General features: G+C 40.8%; 1 protein-coding gene across 7 annotated transcripts in view; it reads left to right on the forward strand.

Annotated features, from left to right (window-relative positions):
* Nucleotides 1-959: 959 nt before the first annotated feature.
* LOC110455990 (S phase cyclin A-associated protein in the endoplasmic reticulum-like) overlaps nt 960-16,241 on the forward strand; it is a 108,034-nt gene continuing 92,752 nt past the window's right edge. For 3 of the 7 annotated variants that reach the window (XM_021506488.1, XM_021506490.1, XM_021506491.1), the window contains exons 1-2: nt 960-1,221; nt 12,281-12,416. In XM_021506488.1, the coding sequence (XP_021362163.1) occupies nt 1,087-1,221; nt 12,281-12,416 (271 nt within the window). In that variant the 5' untranslated portion in view covers nt 960-1,086. Of the gene's footprint in view, nt 1,222-8,439; nt 9,019-9,225; nt 9,460-10,694; nt 10,823-11,952; nt 11,971-12,280; nt 12,417-16,241 lie in introns of those variants that run through there. The other 4 variants (XM_021506492.1, XM_021506494.1, XM_021506493.1 and 1 more) reach the window with 4 other exon arrangements.

Here is a 16,241-nt window from a genome sequence, read left to right on the forward strand (position 1 = left end):
ACCCCTTCGTAAAATAAAGTTCAAAATAATACCACTTTAGAAAAGTATTACGTAATGCCTGCACGTGGTCCGTCCGTCCGACTGTTGACATTTGCCTTTGCTTGTCATCGCGCTACCGACTTACATTTTGTGTGGATATTGATGAAACTTCACCTTTGTAAAGAGCCAAAATATCTCGAACGAGTTCTCATTTCAGTTAGCTGACCCTAAGATGAAGTTCTGTCTCTATAATGTAAAGGTCACTAAATGATGTATAAACTACCAGCATTAGACCGGCTTCCATCTCCTAAGTTCTTATGAAGAATTTCTCAGCTGCATTTCACTACAAGCTTATCTCCCCTTAGTTTAGAACTTAGACATCCAAGTGATCAAAACATTTTAGAGTTAAACTTTTTTTCTTAATAATTCTATATTCTAGAGACGGTGGCCAGTCTATACCAGCATCTGCGGGGGCCCCGTATTAGTTATCCTCCGGATGACGGTTCGTTTTTTTCTTTTCTTTTCTTTTATGATTTTATTTTATATCTAGATCTAATCATTACTTTGAAAAAACAGAATATATATCATCAAAATTAAATCTTCTTGGAAATTTCAGTGTAAGCATACATGTTTGCTACGCCATTGCCATAGATGAAATATAAGCCTATACCCGGTAACATCTCATAAAATTCCCTACATTCCAGCCAAAGTACAAGGTATCGTCTGCTACCGTTTGTCATATATGATGGCGTCCGATAACTTCCGATAAGAGGAATATTGCACATTGGAACACCTTTAGGATTTACCATCAATCATCTTCAACTAAAAATCTGTAATTAACAAAAGCAGATTATTTCTGAATAATTGACAACTATTTTGTAGTTTCATATTTTAATTAAGTTAATTTTATCAAAATCATTTTTATTTTACAGGGATTTTATATAAAAAATATCGGTAAATCCAGTGCGGGATAGCTATATTTCACTCCGCAGTTGAAAATCTTTGCATTCTCGACTGATATATTACAGCGAAGAGGTTTTAGTACAATAAGAGAATGTTTATATTGTGATTGATTTAATTTTTGTGCTCAGGTGATTGAGTAGCACCATGAGTGAAACAAAAAGGAAGAGACATGGTGTTGGAGGAAGAATGAGGTCAGAAAACGGAGAAAATTTTCACCACCGAAATCCTGGGTCTTCATCTCATCATTCACGAGGTGGCCGTAACAACTCGCAGACAAGTGTAAGTTTTCTGTGAAAAAAATACTCTGAGACGAAAAAAGAATGTATGAGTTAATATATGCCATTCTTAATATAGTTCTTAATATTTCAATTGTAATATCAAGTGCATTGGTCACGCAAACTCATGTCAAACTCGGAAAATAATCGTTCTGTTTGGACCTGTCTGCTCACCGATGCGAAGACAATATTGCAAGGGTTTGTTTACAATTTATCTGTCAGTGAATGAGCGCACACGTGGTTGGTAATTCCTTTTCTTGGCATTATGACTCAGTAAGAACAGTCTAAGCAAACCATCTACATTAACACAATACATATTATATATATATATGATTTGAATAAATCATTATTTTGTATGGAAAGTAATATACCTATGGCGTCACAAGTGCTTCATGGATACAAAAAGTATATGATGTGATAATAGAGTATTGTTGGAAGTCCAGTTTCAGAGTTGGTTAAGTTTTGATTTGATCATCTGCACATTGCTTCATGCTAATTTCAAGTTTGACATCATCATTTTACGGCTTTGGTTTTGTAACAGGAGCGAGGGGGGCATGCACTACTACAGGAGCCTGAAGTTCTGTCAATAATGAACAATAACAGTAATACAAAAAAAACCCACTCTAATATGCTTAAAAAATATTTGTTAAGCATATTATAGGTATACTTTTGTATTGTCACTATTACTGTTATTATTCATTATTGACAGAACTCTAGGCTCCTGTGGTATAACCTATATAACACCCCGACTCGCCCTGTAACCAGTCAACCCAGGTTCGATGTGTAATTTCTTGCTTGGTCTTTCCAAAAGAGAACAAGTATTATAAAATTCTATTTAATGCAGTTTATTATAGAAAACATATATATATTCACAACATTTAACACAGAATAATAGGCCTATTAAATTATACCTACACTAATCTAACCCTAAGGAAACTGACCCCCCCCCCCCCCCCCCCCAGCTCCCATCCTAACACTACACCTTAATTATACCTAAGTCCCTAAAAATATAAATATACATACTGCAGAGGTGAACCCTAGGAAGTTAATCCAGCGCTCTGCATCCACAGGGCTACCAATGCAACCTCTAATTAAGGAGTCCAGTGTGGCAGATCTCCCTCCACTGGGTTTTCTTAAGTGTGAGACTTTTGACGGCATCGCAGCGTAATGTCGTTTTGGGTGTTGAGATAACATTTACCTACGTATGTATCAAACAAATCTTGGCTTTCTCTGACTACTATTACTGAGTTCTATAACATCTGTATTATTGACCTTTTCAACTCAAGGTCTTTGTAGTAAATAAAAACAAAACATGTTTTGCAGATATAAATTAAAATCTTCTTCTCCAGACTCAGAGGTACTACAGTCATTTACTCTGCATGAATGGAAAGATCATCATGGGCTTTATTTAAATTGTAAATTTCAGGCCTCCCGGGCCATCCCTCCTCCCTGTTGGAGGGGGTAAAGTTTACTATAGTTTATATAGGGAAACAACACTTTTCAGTATATTTTGACAACTTTCTGTAGGAAATTATTCTTACTTGGTGAGAATTATCCTTGGAGGAAGATGGTTTTAAAATGTAAAATTGGGATTCCTACCCCAACCCTAGGGGCCAGGGCGGGACCCAAAGGGGAAATTTACCAATATTACAAAAATCTTTCTCTTAGAGGTACTACAGTCAATTTCAGTGCATGGATAGAAAGATCATCAGGAGCTTTATTGAAATTGTCAATTTCAGGACCCCTGAGCCATCCGTTCCCCCTTGGGGAGGGGGTAAAGTTTACTATAGTTTATATAGGGAAATAACATTTTTTGGTATATTTTATCCATATTCAGCAGAAAATTATTCAAACTTGGTCAGAATCATCTTTGGTGGATGAGGGTATTACATTGTAAAATTGAAATTCCTGCCCCATCCCAGGGGGCTAGGGTGGGACCCAAAGGGAACATTAACCAATATTTTCAAATTCTTATCCTTTGATGACATAACAAGTGTTGTATTTCACTTAGTTTACATGCTGATTTCCACATCACATCTAAACAATAAAATAAAGCTACCAGTACCTATGATATAACTCAGGTGACCTCTTTTTTTGTTTTTTAAATAATATTTCTTCTGAAAAATATTTAATCAAATAGTTCACAGTGCTACAATAGTGACAGTGATACTAGTATATTTTTAACTTGTTTGGCAATTGAATTGGTACCCTTAATGTTAAGCTTTAATTGCTTTCTATGACTCTGACTTTCTTGATAGCTGAAGTGTTCATTTATGAAAATAAAATGAAAAAAATTGTGTCTAAGTTATCCCAACACTGAACAATAAAATTAATTGTTCAAAAAATAAAACAGATAAAATTATGCCCCATTCCTCAGTGTGGAAATTAAGTGTCTCCCATCCCTAGGCCTCACTACCTCGTACAGGTGTGGAAATTTAGTGTCTCCCATCCCTAGCCTCACTACCTCGTACAGGTGTGGAAATGGAGTGTCTCCCATCCCTAGCCTCACCACCTCGTACAGGTGTGGAAATTTAGTGTCTCCCATTCCTAGCCTCATTATCTCATACAGGTGTGGAAATGGACTGTATCTCATCCCTAGGCCTCACTACCTCGTACAGGTGTGGAAATGGAGTGTCTCCCATCCCTAGCCTCACTACCTCGTACAGGTGGGGAAATGGAGGGTCTCCCATCCCTAGCTTCACTACCTCATACAGGTGTGGAAATGGAGAGTCTCCCATCCCTAGCCTCACTACCTCGTACAGGTGTGGAAATGGAGGGTCTCCCATCCCTAGCCTTACTACCTCATACAGGTGTGGAAATGGAGGGTCTCCCATCCCTAGCCTTACTACCTCATACAGGTGTAGAAATGGAGTGTCTCCCATCCCTAGCTTCACTACCTCATATAGGTGTGGAAATGGAGTGTCTCCCATCCCTAGCCTCACTACCTCGTACAGGTGTAGAAATGGAGTGTCTCCCATCCCTAGGCCTCACTACCTCATACAGGTGTGGAAATGGACTGTATCTCATCCTTAGCCTCACTACCTCGTACAGGTGTGGAAATAGAGTGTCTCCCATTCCTAGACCTCACTACCTCGTACATGTGTGGAAATGGAGTGTCTCCCATCCCTAGCCTCATTATCTCATACAGGTGTGGAAATGGACTGTATCTCATCCCTAGCCTCACTACCTTGTACAGGTGTGGACATTTAGTGTCTCCCATCCCTAGGCCTCACTACCTCGTACATGTGTGGAAATTGAGTGTCTCTCATCCCTAGCCTCAATATCTCATACACTACATGGGTTTATGCATATAGTGTACCCCATCCTTAGCCCCACTACTTCAGTACAGGGGTTTATATATATAGTGTACCCCATCCTTAGCCCCACTACTTCAGTACAGGGGTTTATGCATATAGTGTAGCCCATCCCTAGCCCCACTACTTCAGTACAGGGGTTTATGCATAGAGTGTCCCCCATCCCTATCCTCACTACTTCAGTACATGGGTTTATACATATAATGTTTCTCATTCCTGGCCCCTCTACCTCAGTACAGGAGTTTATACATAGTGTGTCCCCCATCCCTAGCCTCACTACTTTAGTACAGGGGTTTATACATAGTGTGTCCCCCATCCCTAGCCTCACAACTTAAGTACAGGAGTTTATGCATAGAGTGTCCCCATCCCTAGCCTCACTATTTCAGAACAGGGGTTTATGCATAGAGTCACTCTATGCATAAACCCCAATTCTGAAATAGTGAGGCTAGGGATAGGGACACTCAGTGTCCCCATCATCCCTAACCTCACTACCTCAGTACCGAAGTTAAAACACAGTGTCCCCATCCCTAGGCCTCACTACTTCAGTACAGGGGTTTATGCATAGAGTGTCCCCATCTCTAGCCTCACTACCTAAGTACAGGGGTTTATGCATAGAGTGTCCCCATCCTTAGTCTCACTACTTCAGTACAGGGGTTTATGCATAGAGTGTCCCCATCCCTAGTCTCACTGCCTAAGTACAGGGGTTTATGCATAGAGTGTCCCCATCCCTAGCCTCTCTACTTCAGTACAGGGGTTTATGCATAGAGTGTCCCCATCCTTAGCCTCACAACTTCAGTACAGGGGTTTATGCATAGAGTGTCCCCATCCCTAGCCTCACTACCTAGGTACAGGGGTTTATGCATAGAGTGTCCCCATCCATAGCCTCACTACCTAAGTACAGGGGTTTATGCATAGAGTGTCCCCCATCCCTAGCCTCATTACTTCAGAACAGGGGTTTATGCATAATAGAGTGTCCCCCATCACTAACCTGACTACTTCAGTTCAGAGGTTTATGCATAGTGTCCCCCCATCCCTAGCCTGACTACTTCAGTACATGTGTTTATACATATAATGTCTCTCATTCCTGGCCCCTCTACCTCAGTACAGGAGTTTATACATAGTGTGTCCCCCATCCCTAGCCTCACTACTTTAGTACAGGGGTTTATGCATAGAGTGTCCCCATCCCTAGCGTCACTATTTCAGAACAGGGGTTTATGCATAGAGTGTCCCCATCATCCCTAACCTCACTACCTCAGTACCGAAGTTAAAACATAGTGTCCCCCATCCCTAGCCTCACTACTAAAGTACAGGGGTTTATGCATAGAGTGTCCCCATCCCTAGCCTCACTACCTCAGTACAGGGGTTTATGCATAGAGTGTCCCCCATCCCTAGCCTCAGAACTTCAGAACAGGGGTTTATGCATAATAGAGTGTCCCCCATCCCTAACCCGACTACTTCAGTACAGGGGTTTATGCATAGTGTCCCCCCATCCCTAGCCTGACTACTTCAGAACAGGGGTGTATGCGTAGTGTCTAGTACAGGGGTTTGTGCATAATAGAGTGTTCCCCATCCCTATCCTCATTACTTCAGTACAGGGGTTTATGTATAGAGTGTCCCCCATCCCTAGCCTGACTACTTCAGTAAAGGGATTCATGCATAGAGTGTCCCCCATCCCCAGTCTGACTAAATCAGTACAGGGGTTCATGTATAGAGTGTCCCCATCCCAAGCCTCACTACCTCAGTACCGGGGATGGGGGTGGTCACAGTCCAGATCATTTAAATCCTGCAGGTAGGGCGTAAGAATTGTACCTGCTGCCCCTATTGCATGATCGTAAGAGGCGGCTAAATTTGGGATCTTATCTTTACCTGTGGTGTGTCCCCATTTTTAGCCTCACAACATCGGTGCAGGTGTGTGTCCCATCACTATAGCCTCACTACTTCAGTACAGGTGTGTAATTGCATGGTGTATCCCTTTAATAGCCTCACTACCTCAGTACTGGTGTGTAAGTACACATGGTATGTCCCTATTTTTAGCCTTACAACATAAGTGCAGTTGTGTGTTCATGGTGTATCCCGTCACTAGCCTCACTACCTGTACTGAGGTAGTGGGGCTAGTGATGGGCTACACTATATGCATAAACCCCTCTACTGAAGTAGTGGGGCTAGTGATGGGCTACACTATATGCATAAACCCCTGTACTAAAGTAGTGAGGCTAGAGATGGGGACACTCTATGCATAACCCCCTGTACTGAAGTACACACCTGTACTGAAGGAGTGAGGCTAGTGATGGAAGACACCATGCAATTACGCACCTAGCTGTACTGTAGTAGTGACGATAGTGATGGGACACAGCATGCAATTACACACCAGAACGAAAGTAGTGAGGCTAGAGATGGGGACACTCTATGCATAAACTCCTGTACTTAAGTTGTGAGGGTAGGGATGGGGGACACACTATGTATAAACTCCTGTACTTAAGTTGTGAGGCTAGGGATGGGGGACACTCTATGCATAAACTCCTGTACTTAAGTTGTGAGGCTAGGGATGGGGGGACACTATGCATAAGCCTCTGAACTGAAGTAGTCAGGCTAGGGATGGGGGACACTCTATGCATAACCCCCTGTACTGAAGTACACCAGTACTGAAGTAGTGAGACTAAGGATGGGGACACTCTATGCATGAATCCCTTTACTGAAGTAGTCAGGCTAGGGATGGGGGACACTCTATGCATAACCCCCTGTACTTAGGCAGTAGTGACGGGATACACCATAAACACACCTGTACTGAAGTAGAGAGGCTAGGGATGGGGGGACACTATGCATAAACCTCACGTAGTGAGGCTAGCGATAGGACACACCATGAACAAACCTGTACTGAGGTAGTGAGACTAGTGATGGTACACACCATGCAATTACGCACCTAGCTGTACTGAAGTAGTGGGGCTAAGGATGGGGTACACTATATGCATAAACCCCTCTACTGAAGTAGTGGGGCTAAGGATGGGGTACACTATATGCATAAACCCCTGTTCTGAAATAGTGACGCTAGGGATGGTGTAGTGAGGCTAGTGACGCGATACACCATGAACACACAACTGCACTTATGGTGTAAGGCTAAAAATAGGGACATACCATTTGTACTTACACACCAGTACTGAGGTAGTGAGGTTAGGGATGATGGGGACACTCTATGCATAAACCCCTCTACTGAAGTAGTGGGGCTAGTGATGGGCTACACTATATGCATAAACCCCTGTACTTAGGCAGTGAGACTAGGGAGGGATACTCCATGAACACACCTGAACTAACGTAGTGAGGCTAGGTGTGTAATTGCATGGTGTCTTCCATCACTAGCCTCATTTTTAGCCTTACACCATAAGTGCAGTTGTGTTTTCATGGTGTGTCCCACCACTATCCTCACCACTACAGTACAGGTGTGTTATTACATGGTGTGTCCACTCACTAGCCTCACTCCTTCAGTACAGGTGTGTATTTCCATGGTGTGTCCCATAACCATCCTCTCTACTCCAGTACAGGTGTGTATTTCCATGGTGTGTCCCATCCCTATCCTCACTACTACAGTACAGGTGTGTTCATGGTGTGTCCCATCACTAGCCTCACTACTTCAGTACAGCTAGGTGTGTAATTGCATGGTGTGTCCCATCACTAGCCTCACTACCTCAGTATGGGTGTTTGTAACATGTTGTGTCCCCATTTTTAGCCTCACAACCACGATACAGGTGTGATCATGGTGTGTCCCATCACATAGAGTGTCTCCCATCCCTAGCCTCACTACCTCAGTAAGGGTGTATGTAACATGTTGTGTCCCCATTTTTAGCCTCACAACCACCATACAGGTGTGTTCATGGTGTGTCCCATCACTAGCCTCACTACCTCAGTATGGGTGTTTGTAACATGTTGTGTCCCCATTTTTAGCCTCACAACCACGATACAGGTGTGTGTTCATGGCGTGTCCCATCACTGGCCTCACTACTTCAGTACAGGTGTGTAATTGAATGGTGTGTCCCATCACTAGCCTCACTCCCTCAGTACAGGTGTGTTCATGGTGTGCCCCATCCCTAGCCTCACTACTTCAGTACAGGTGTGTAATTACATGGTGTGTCCCATCACTAGCCTCACTACTTCAGTACAGGTGTGTGTATATGAAGACCTACTTTGTACCACAGTACATGTGTATATTGATAGTACCCCCTTCCTAAGTCTCACTTCCCCAATCAGGTATATACATGTGTGTGTATATGTGATGCTACTTTCCCTAATACTTGGCCCTCCACATACAGGTGTACAGGGGTAAAGGCTTGGTGATAAAACTCCTCACATGATTGTTTCAGACTGGCAAATATCCAGTATTAGCCAGATATCATATGTTTATCCCCATTACCCACTCACACATATGTACTGCAAGTTTAGCAGGATAGGAGCTTACCTCATGGCTCTGTGCTAAAGACAAGCAGAACCACTGCAAGGTAAGGTTGCTTGTGTCATATTTATGTTAAAATACTTAGTGTGTACAAACTATATAGACTACATGTGCTTGACAGTGTTTACAGGCTAAGGTGAAGGTGAACAGATAAAAGTTATAGGAATTTCACTATCTGCGTAATAGACACGTGTTACGAAAGGGATTGCTCATGATCAGATATATAATATGTACACATAAGATACAGGTTTTCACACAATAAGTAAATCAAACCTACATGTGATTGAAGATAGAACCACCTCCTCACACTCTACATGTGTTTTACATATTGTCATGGTAAACTCATCAACAACACATACCCATCTAAAGCAGGAATGGACACACAAGGATACAGACATTGGTATCCTAGCTATCCCATTGTATGGAGAACTGGGCGGATTTCTGGACATAACTGAAACAGTTTTATAAGACAAAATGTGCCTCAGAGGTATCTACATGTCGGATGACATCTCCTAGTGAACTGTTTTGTAGCTAGTACCTGTGAGGTATATAATGGTACAGCATCCGTCTACCATCAGTTGTCTGTCAGCAATCACAGCAGTTTTATTTAAAATAGAAAGCATCTTCTTTAAAAACAACAATCCATAAGGCCTAAAGAGTCATAATATTATGTTCTCTGACTAACTTCCTGGAGTGTAAGGCTCTCATGTTTGTTCAATTAAATGACCTTAACCTTCATTCAAGGTCATGGGGGCTGGGTCAGCTGTATTGTAAAGTCTCTGAAACTGTATATGATAGTTATATATCTGTGTAGAAATGAAAAAAAAGAAATGCAACTGAAGAAATCCACAACAAAAAATATGTGCCAAATGAACGTTTTCTGGCAAATCTTTTACTGTCAGTAGGTTTATACATGGACAGGTGCAGTATACAGGCCCTCTTTACCTCTTGTTTATGTGACTGTAGGAACTTTGACCTGTTAGGTTGTGCTTGTCATAGATCAACTTATAAGTGGGTAGTTAACTTGAGCTTTAATCTTATCATTGGATTCTGTTGGATCTTGTTTCAGTGAAGAAGATAAGAATTGATGTCATTGGCCTTAAAACGTAAACAGCAGTATATTAGCTGAGGGGATGGAGATGTTATATAGTATAGTAACGGGCAACCTGTTACTCCTAAAGACTCGCAAAACACCAGTTATACGTGTACAAATAGTTGGTTGATTTGTGATACTTACTCAGTGTTACTGTTAGCTGGTCTAAATAATCTTCAGAAAGTCACTCCAGTTGTAACATCACAATGATCTCCACTCAATGCACTACTCTAATCCTGACAATTTTCATATGTTCTATCTGGTTTTATGATTAAAAAAATCATCATAACTTTATATCTAAGATAAGACTTATATACGTTTAATTCAGTGAATATTTCGTAGATTGACCTCAACTTCGTCTCGTTAAATACTACTTTCTCAGGTCCATATAACCAAATATACACTTCACAACAAAAATCCATAATTGATAAATGTAACATGTATACCATAATTTATGTACCAAACTGTGTCTCTATATATAGACCCCTAAAACACCAGTATTGTATAGATTTACCATTCCAGTTTAATGTTCCTACACATATATATGTACTGTATGTGTCCTTACACATGTGTACCGTGTGTGTGTGTAGTCTTGGTCTGGTTACTAGGGTGTTACACATACCAGGCATGTTGTGAAGGTCATTGTGCATCATTTGCATATAATGGAATTCTTAAGTAGTCTTCCCTGATAAACTGTTCTTTATATATTACATCATTTAACAACCGACTTGGTTGGCAGGTGAGAGCTTAAAACAATGTATGTATGTACGTATATCCTGTTACCTATGTATACCATTGTTAAGTTATTACTGATGTAAAAGTTCTCTGATAATGATTTGGAAGTTGGCAGGTAAGTCATGTTAGACAGGAGAAAATTATCTGAACTGTATACATACATGGCATGTCTATAGCTCTACACCATTAGCAAACTAGTGAATGGCTGTGCATTTAGGTAGAGAGTCCCACCACTTTCTTTTGTAAACCAGCCTTGAAACATTGTTTCCTGTGTAAACAAAGACAAGATAGGCTTTTTGGGAGTTAGAACATTTTGCACGGATTCCCAGCAATGCTATAGGAAAGTATTGGCATAGTATATATCTGGTAGTACATGTAGAGTGGGTAAGCTCCGATCTCTGTAATAAAGATGTCATGGGATTGAACGAGGTCAGTTTGGTATCCAACAAATTGCTGAACAGTTTCTCAAGATTGGGGATATATCGATCCAACACAGAGCTCTGGAACTCTACCTTAAACAACCTGTGTTGTTTATACATAACTGGTACACAGGTTAAAGTTGTAGGAAAATCATGGAACTTGCGCAAAGTTTTCTTAATTCCTACATAATGTGCCAAAGACAACACTTACTTAAGAATGTATATATGTGATGTTATGGATAGTGTAATTTGGCATATACACTATAGTAGTGCTTATGATGATCAGCCATTGGCAGGTTGTTGATCTGATGTTTGACTTACCCCTACCCCATCTTCCCTTGTAAACCGACTACTGTCAGTGTGTATTTGTGTATTGGTCTCTATTACACTTACAGTGGACACCAATGTGCTACAAACTCAGCAATAATATCTACATTTACATGATTAAAATAACTTTGTAGTTTACAATATAATCACCTATATATGTATGTTTTTATGTGTGAGGGCATTGGAGCGGAAAATAAGATACCCTGTATGATTTAGTTACAGCTCAATTAAATTTCTCTTTCAGATGTAGGTATGCTTTTTTCAGGCTCTTTATGTGACTAGCTAACCTATGTAAAATGTCAGGAATAAAAATATTATACAGCGGTGCTTTGGGTTTTCATTTAATTGTCATGTATATGCATGCAACAGCTGATCAACAGTCAAAGTTTGATGATTTAAAGGCTAGTAGCCTTGGTGAAGACAGGTAAATTCTCGTATGTATGTATAATTTGTGTGTATATACATGTAATGTAAATATGATGTTAAGACATTCTAGTTTCTTCAGGTTTTCTTATACACATGTTACTTATATAAGCTGCAGGGACACTCGGATTTAGGAAAGATGTATAGGTTATTTCTTGTTTAATATTGGAAGTTTGTTTATTTTAAGCACCTATGCAGAAAAGAATTAGGACCAGTGATCTGAATGTGTTTAATATTCGTCCTACAGAAATGACATGAGATCACAAATTTCACTGCTATGTACATGTGTTATCTTCTGTTTTTGTTCACAGGGCCATTACAATAGGATGAACAGTTATGATCGGGTGCGTAAGATTGTCCAGGAGGAAGGCAGGACCGCACGGAATCTTGTCATTTATAATGTTCCTGTCGAACAAGAGAACAGGGCTGGGGCAAATCTTCCTGCAGGTAAGAGAAAGAAATACATTTGTACCAGATTTATGTAACTGTTACTTTTGTGGGTTTTTTCTGACTGTTTTTATTTTGGGGTCGGCAATTTTGGAAGAATTGTTGAAGATAAAGAATTTCTGAGGATAAGGATGGTAAATGTCAATTGAAATTCAATTCATCAACTTGAAACACCATCCTCAATTAATGGGACAATTCGTCCCCTTGTCTGTTACAGACGACTGGTTCAAATCATATCTGGAATATACGGTATCTATTTTTTATCTATACACATACAGAGTTGGACAATATTGAAGATGTGTTTATTGCCGGTCGACAAATTAAACAAGTGCGTGGATTGAGTTAGGAGTTTGTTGGTACATCTGCTGTTTTCAGATTATGTAATTTAGAAACTAAGTTAGACAGGGCCCATTCTGCCGTGTGTGTAAAGTTTCCTATTCCATACCTTTCCTTTTGTTTTGGTATCCAGTTCTATAGTCATACTTTTATAAAAAGAAACATCTTGAAGTTCCTGACAAAGTTGATTTGCCTTATACTGATTCTGTATAGCATGCTCAATATGCATACTATTGCTTATATGAAAAATCTTGAAGCAGTCCCAGACCAAGTTGACTTGCTGGAAAGGTTTTGACAAGCTGTGTCTTCGCATGTGACATTTGGTATCGGCTCATGAAACAGGCCATTTCTGATCCATGCTTCATGGCACTTGTGAAGTTTGAAAACAAACATCTGACCCTCCTGTATCCCTTTGCATATAATCAAAAGAAGTAACTTGCACCGAGTCTTCTGCAGACAGCAACATTCTTTTTCTGTTTACTGATCAATAATGAATAGTCTAAAATTGATCTGCACATTTGGTGTCTGTATGTGTTGGGAGATTGTCAGAGGAAAAGTTTGAGGGGAGGTAACTCTATTAACATTAGAACATGTATATGTGGCACAAATTGATGCATTTTTACAACCAAAAAGAATTAATGCAGTTATGCAATCTGTATTAACCACAAAGAAGTGTTTTTAGAAGTTGTGTCTGAATTGTACTGCAACAAATATTATTTTGATGACATACATAGATTATACATAGATAGTATCACTCGGTGTTCTCTAACTGGTAGATCTACCGTTATGTGAGATTAATTTTAATTTTATGCTATAATATACATGAGAGGAGACATTTGAAAACTATGCATATAAAATAATAAAAATACATTGTCAAATATTTAGTCAACCAGCATAAGGGTCTTAAGATATGTTTGTGTCATTTTGAGACTGATTGGAAAAGTAAGATGAATTTTGAGAGTTTAATTTTGTTATCACCATTTTTCAGGAATTGGTTTAATTTCAATTAATTTCATGTTAATTTTGTATTGTGAAACTATCTTCACTCTTTGTATTTGCTGCAATGTACATATATAGGGGCTTACCGATTGCTGGTAGGGGCCCTGTCCTTGTTGGAAGCCTGCTTTCCAGGATAAGAAATGTTTACTTAAAAAAGATGCAAAATATAGTTACAAATTTAATTCCACTGTGTTAAGAAAATAGAGATTCTTCTATACAGTGTTTTAGAGTAGGAAATGTATACCTGCATCCGGGCAATGATTTTCAGGGATAGCTGTGTATATGTGCTTGGTTTTAAGGTTTGTCTGTTTCATCTTTGTAGGGAGGAAATCAATAATATTGCAGTCAAAATTTACATCAAAATACAGATCATTGCACTCTACATTTGAATACAGATTCAAAGATTGAATTATTTATTGAAGTCTGCCTTTGGCTGTGGTAAATATAAGATGGGAGTACACTTCTACTGGTCTTCATACTAAGAACACTTTTATCGAGTCGAATAAGAAACTTCTTCAGGAATTTATGAGTGTGCTCATTAAAACTCATTTATTCCTTTAGAAAATGAAGTTGATTATTACACGTCACTTCAGAACAGGAGGATTTTGATGTAAATACAATGATTTTTTTTTTGAAGAATGAGCATCAATCCTGAATCATCTAATAGAAAAATTGTACATTGTATCAACACAATAATGTAATGAAGCGAATGAGGCTAAAATGACTACAGCGAACAAATGGTTTATGGCATTACTGTCAATATCACTTGTATAAAGATTGTTCTTAATTGTTAAATCATGTAAAGAAAATTGCTAAAAAAACCTTGATATGTATAACTTATTAAAAATGGTTGTAAAGGGGCTGCTGTAAAAATGGTTGTGAAGGGGTTGCTGTAAAAATGTTTGTGAAGGGGCTGCTGTAAAAATGGTTGTAAAGGGGCTGCTGGAGGAGGGGATACAGCTCTTGGCTGTGGCTGCTNTTAAATCATGTAAAGAAAATTGCTAAAAAAACCTTGATATGTATAACTTATTAAAAATGGTTGTAAAGGGGCTGCTGTAAAAATGGTTGTGAAGGGGTTGCTGTAAAAATGTTTGTGAAGGGGCTGCTGTAAAAATGGTTGTAAAGGGGCTGCTGGAGGAGGGGATACAGCTCTTGGCTGGGGCTGCTAGAGGAGGGGATACAACTCTTGTCTGGGGCTGCTGGAGGAGGGGATACAGCTCTTGGCTGGGGCTGCTGGAGGGGGGGATACAGCTCTTGTCTTGGGCTGCTGAAGGAGGGGATACAGCCCGTGGCTGGGGCTGCTGGAGGAGGGGATACAGTTATTGTCTGTGGCTGCTGGAGGAGGGGATACAGCTCTTGTTTGGGGCTGCTGGAGGAGGGGATCCAGCTCTTGGCTGGGGCTGCTGGAGGAAGGGATACATCTCTTGTCTGGGGCTGCTGGAGGAGGGGTTACAGCTCTTGTCTGGGGCTGCTGGAGGGGGGGATACAGCTCTTGTCTTGGGCTGCTGAAGGAGGGGATACAGCTCTTGGCTGGGGCTGCTGGGGGAGGGGATACAGCTCTTGGCCGGGGCTGCTGGAGGAGGGGATACAGCTTTTGGCTGGGGCTGCTGGAGGAGGGGATCCAGCTCTTGGCTGGGGCTGCTGGAGGAGGGGAAACAGCTCTTGTCTGGGGCTGCTGGAGGGGGGGATACAGCTCTTGTCTTGGGCTGCTGAAGGAGGGGATACAGCTCTTGGCTGGGGCTGCTGGAGGAGGGGAAACAGCTCTTGGCTGGGGCTGCTGGAGGGGGGGATACAGCTCTTGTCTTGGGCTGCTGAAGGAGGGGATACAGCTCTTGGCTGGGGCTGCTGGAGGATACAGCCCTTGTCTGGGGCTGCTGGAGGAGGGGAAACAGCTCTTGGCTGGGGCTGCTGGAGGGGGGGATACAGCTCTTGTCTTGGGCTGCTGGAGGAGGGGATACAGCTCTTGTCTGGGGCTGCTGGAGGAGGGGTTACAGGTCTTGGCTGGAGGTCTTTTGATTCATTAACAAGAAGCATGTTTATGGACAGTAATTTTGTTTGCACATCTTTGTTATGGTTTCTTTAAATTCCATTTGTTATCAGACTTAACCTTTGTACAAACCTGAGCACTTCCTGAAAAGTTTTCCCTCTTACCCATGTACTATTACAAGAAACGTGACGATAAGTAATGAAATGTTTTTAAGTGTTGTATAACAAGTTTAGATCTATCTCAATAGGATCTCTTCTCAACTCCTCGAACAGAGGGAGACTGTTGTGTCACCCAACACTGGTCCTCCGTGATAAAAACGGAGGAATTAAACTCAGTATGAAATAAAAGTAGGCCATTAACGTGTGTTATTGATCTGTTTGTGTCCCCATTAACTATTTATAGATACAGAGTCCAGAGTCGGACTTTCTATTCCATTAACCAATTTTTGCTATAGAATACCTCTCCTCTAGTCCACTATAGAATACCTCTCCTCTAGTCCACTA

The sequence above is a fragment of the Mizuhopecten yessoensis genome, unplaced genomic scaffold (genome assembly GCF_002113885.1).
Source record: "Mizuhopecten yessoensis strain PY_sf001 unplaced genomic scaffold, ASM211388v2 scaffold8449, whole genome shotgun sequence".
Taxonomy (NCBI): Eukaryota; Metazoa; Mollusca; class Bivalvia; order Pectinida; family Pectinidae; genus Mizuhopecten; species Mizuhopecten yessoensis.